The sequence below is a fragment of the Otolemur garnettii genome, unplaced genomic scaffold (genome assembly GCF_000181295.1).
Source record: "Otolemur garnettii isolate 467f Iridium unplaced genomic scaffold, OtoGar3 scaffold00045, whole genome shotgun sequence".
Lineage (NCBI taxonomy): Eukaryota > Metazoa > Chordata > Mammalia > Primates > Galagidae > Otolemur > Otolemur garnettii.
Genome location: NW_003852440.1, coordinates 1586948 through 1591658, shown reverse-complemented (window position 1 = coordinate 1591658; position 4711 = coordinate 1586948). Strand labels below are relative to the sequence as shown.

The 4711-nt window shown below is 47.9% G+C and overlaps 1 protein-coding gene across 1 annotated transcript in view; it reads right to left on the bottom strand.

The window, feature by feature from the left end:
- Window positions 1–4711, bottom strand: part of MARC2 (mitochondrial amidoxime reducing component 2) — a 40429-nt gene that overhangs the window by 32300 nt on the left and 3418 nt on the right. Inside the window, exon 2 of the mRNA XM_003790954.3 lies at window positions 1113–1286. Within this exon, the coding sequence (XP_003791002.1) occupies window positions 1113–1286 (174 nt within the window). The remainder of the gene's footprint in view (window positions 1–1112; window positions 1287–4711) is intronic.

Below are 4711 nucleotides of genomic sequence, written 5' to 3'. Positions count from 1 at the left end.
AAAAAAAAAAAAAAGAAAAAGAAAGGTCCTATAAGAACATAATGAAAAGTGGCCACCTGCAACCCAGGAAGAGATCCCTCACCAGGCACTGACTCTACCAGCCCTTGGATTGTGGACCCACATGCTCCCAGACTACAGAAAATAACTGTCACACTGTCTAAGCCACCCAGTCTATAGTATTTTGTTGTAGCAGCCAGAGATGCCTAAAACATCATTTTAGTTGAGGTTACTGTCACGCAAAGGTGGAGCTGGGATTTGAACCCACCAGGCTGAACTAGCTACAGCACATCTAACCAGCTGGAGAGGGCAGTACTGATTGCCCCTCTGTGTCAACACAGAGGCACAGCCCTCAGTGGCTGGTCACACCAAACTACTTGAGTTTCAGGCTCTCTATTCCTATCTCCTCCAGAAATACAACTGATGAAACAGAATTATACAAGAACAGGCTTTGCTCACCGTCTTTGCCAGACCCCTCTACAAGGTCCTCTCTTTCCCTCCTTCCATCCAAGGAGGTTTATACCTCCCTAGAGTTCCACTGTTTCAGCATATTGGTGAAAACTTGATCACCATCAGTGACCTAAGGTCACTGTCACTCAAGGTGGAGCTGGGATTTGAACCCACCTGCGTCCTCAGCTTTTGATTTTAAAGCCCGTGTACAGGGACAAGAAAATCATTTCCACTGTCAAGAAAATGGCAGGTTCTCAGGACATAAATCCATTGAAGAGCCAAGTTTTGGCCAGCTCAACTTGATCAAAGGACATGTGAAGCTTGTTGGCAAATACATAGGTGACATGTGTCAAGTGAAGGATACGGATGCTGCCCTGCAAACTCACGCTGTCACCGACTATCAGTATAAACCAGTTCTTCACGACAGCCCTTCTGTCTGCGTGTCAGATATCTGAGTAAAACAAATCCTGGGTACACTTAACACAACACTCAGCATCATCCCTCCCACCTGTAACCATTCTGACCCCAATCTAGACGACACTTCTCTTAAACATTTACTTTACCAATTTCATCATCTACTGTACAAGCTGTGGCCAGGCAGAATGCAGAGAGGGGCCTAAAGGGAAACAGGTCTGCGGCAGCCCTGGATGCCCCAAGCAGAGCACCTGCAGTCGTGGAGTACGTTTGAGGATGGCAGCTTGCCAGGCAAAACCAGCTGGTCCACCCCAGGTGCCTTGAAGGTCAGGAAGTTGTTCTCATAGGTGATGGAGACCAGCACAAGGCGAGGCTCCTGCCGGGCAGTGACCATATGTCCATCTTCCTTAATCACCAGCCAAAACCTGCAGAGAAACAAACAAAGGCACACTCAGAAAATCCTCTTCTGGACAGGTGTGGTGGCTGACACCTGTAATCCTAGATCTCTGGGAGGCCAAGGTGGGCAGATTGCTTGAGCTCAAGAAGTTCTAGCCTGAGCAAGAGTGAGATCTGGTCTCTACTAAAAGAACAAAATATCTAGCTGGGCGTTGTGGTAGGTGTCTGCAGTCCTAGCTACTCAGAAGAAGGCTGAGGTAGGATTGCTCTGAGACTAGGAGTTTGAGGTTGCCATGAACTATGATAACATCACAGCACTCTACCCAGGGCGAGAGAGTGGAATTCTGTCTCAAAGAAAAAGAAGAGAAAAGAAAATCTTCTTCCACCTCTCAGTAGCTTCCTCTAAGTTACTATTTCCTCAAAACTCTCTGCCTATCCCAAGTTGGGACTCAACAATTCCTTACTAGACATTTATCCAAGTCTGACCAAATTATTTGAGTCTAAGAGTCAAGGACTCTAAAAAGAGCTTATTTAGTAGAAATGGTCCTGAGAGACAGAGTCTCACCAATTTATGAAAATCTCCAGTTTTAAAAACCAGAAAAAAAAGGGTGGTCGTCCCTCACTGCTTAGCCAACCAATGTTTATTTGGGAACTGTGCTTTGCAGAAGCCTCCCCACGCCTATTGAACATGTCTCAGAGACTCGGAAAAAAGCAAAATGTCTTCCACATCTTTTTGTTGTAGAACCGAATGCAGTTGGCCCAAACTGTTGGCCGGAGTGAACTGGATCCCGGGACAAAGGTCTTGCAATGTTGCTGCCTCCAAGAGAACCCACATGGCCTTCTGCTCTGCTGACCTTGCCGCCGTGTGTGAAACCTCCCCCAAAGCCCTCCTTCCTCAGACACACATGCTGACCTAGAGAACAGAGACTCCAGGTCATGTACTGGACTAGTCTTTTTCAACCATTCTTATCTCACGGCACACTTGAACCTAGAGATAAACTTCCAAGGCACAATTAAATTATGTTGATTTTTTAAAAAGAGTTTAAAAAAGAATACACTTACTGGGGTTTGAACTTCTTTTGAATATAATTTAATTAACTATCTTTACATTTTTTCAAGGAGCACCTAAGATCTTCTTCATGGCGCATTAGTGTCCCACATACCCAGGTTGCAAATAACCACATTAGATAAAGATTCCACTTATCTCGCAGAGAGCCCAGGGGGCTGACAAGTTGGGGCAGCGGTCCAGCCAAGCCTTATTTAGGCTTTTATCTACCAGTGTAGCATCAGTCTGGGTTATACTGCACAAATGATTGAGTTGCCACAAAAAAGAAAAAAAGAAAGAAAAATCATTCCACTACTAGGGAAAATAAATGTCACGTCATTATTTTAGAAAGAATATAGACTCTGCAGACAAGCGGGGGTGGAGGGGTGCGAGGAGCTCTGTGAGCAGCACCTGAAGCCAAGGCTTTCCCAGCCTAAAAAGCACAGCCTCCTCCAGGACGAGGGCAGCTCCTCCCAGGGACACATTTCCAAATATCACTGAAGCCAAATAGGACTGCCTCAGGGAACCTCATCAGAGCTCAGGAAGCCTGCCTCTGTCCTGTCCTGACCCTGGCCGACAGTCTCACACCTGGAACCTCCCTATCAGCACAGTCCTTCCAGGTGCTGCCTCAACTGTCCCTTCTCTGCCACCGAGCCAGCGGACCATGGCTGGCAGCCTGCACCCTGCTAGCCGGCATGTTGGATGGAACAGCAGTGCAAAGGCGTTTTAGGAATTGTCTCAGATACTTCCTTCCCAAGAACTGGCAATGCTGGGCAACAGCATGTCCCCAGCCCACTGAGGGGGCTTCCTTTGTCTTCCTAGGTGTCTTTGTAATGTACGGACAAGGCAGGAGAAGAAGGCAGAGAGAGCCTAGCGCAGTCATTCGGGCCGAAACCAGACCCTAACCACCCTGAACAAGGAAGTCCTGTGCAAGTGGCCAGCCTGGGACCACCTGAAGACCGATGAGTTATTACACTAAGTGAGCTGCCTTATACACTGTCTGTGCTTGTCTTTCTGTGACAGCAGTTTATGATTAACCTTCATGGCCTGACCTCCAGACAATGCTGGAGACTGTCACCTGCTGTCCACCAGACAATGCTATGGGACTGTTACTATTGCCCCATAAAGTGTCCCCCCCTTCTCGAGAAAGGACCCATTCTCTGTGGAGTAGGGTCTGCCCCCTGTCTCTGTCTCAGTAAACCTTCCTGTAGACTGCTGGCTTGCTCTCAAATTCATTCCTGCCAGAAGCTAAGAACCCATTTGGAGAGTTCATGGGACTGTCCTCTCTTGGTTGGGACACCCCCTGCATTATCTGGATCCCAGGTCTCTCTGAGCCTCTCTGATGCTCTGCAAATCAGATTCTGTCATAGTGCCATTGGCTTGGGGCTGGGCCCTATTCCCTATTTCCTGCCTTGCTCCTATAGGCAGACTTCTTTGGTTAACCTCACCAAAGCCTATGCCTTTAACATCCAACATCCTCCATCGCCAAACAAGACTCCCTCTGTGATCTGCACACAACTAGCCTCATATGCAAATAGGAGGGACCCCCCTGTTTCCTGATCACCTCTGACAGCCCCTCACCAGGCTGTCTTCTCGTCTGCCCTTCATCCCTAACAACACAGCCCCACACTCAGCTCCAGCCCATCGAATAATCACATGAGAGTCAAGTGCTGGGGTTAACAGCGGGAAATGGGCAGTGTCTGTAGCTCAGTGGGTAGGGCGCCGGCCACATACACCAAGGTAGGCAGGTTAGAACCCAGCCCGGGCCTGCTAAACAACAACAACAACTCCAACCAAAAAATAGCCGGGAGTTGTGGCGGGCGCCTATAGTCCCAGCTACTCAGGCGGCTGAGCCAAGAGAATCGCTTAAGTCTAAGAGTGAGAGGTTGCTATGGGCTGTGACACTACAGCACTCCACCAAGGATGACATAGTGAGACTCTGTCTCAAAAAAGAAAAAAAAGGCAGCGGGAAGTGGTGGCCAGAGGCTTCCTGCTTGTTGCTGTAATTACAAAGGCAAGTGGAAACTTGCAGGGAATCCAACATCGGGACAGGACAAAGACAACAGTCAAAGGTAAAACACTGCCATTTGTAATGTACCTCGGTCATTCAATTACCCTGTCAACCTGGGCAATAATATTTTTTACCTCTTAACACACAAATAGTGCCCAGTGAATGAATAATTAGCTCTATTCTGCCAGATCTAAATAAAAGATTAAGTCTAGAGCAGGAATTTTGTTGTGACCAAGTAACCCTAACTTGGTCTGCAATGGTAAGTGCCGGCACCTTGGTATTCCACGAAGAGTGAGCACGTATCACCAGGATCAGTGCAGTAGACCACAGCTCCGATTGCTGAAGAAAGCAACAGTGGCCCAAACCACCAAGCCCCAAACAACTGCTAAGTCTCATTT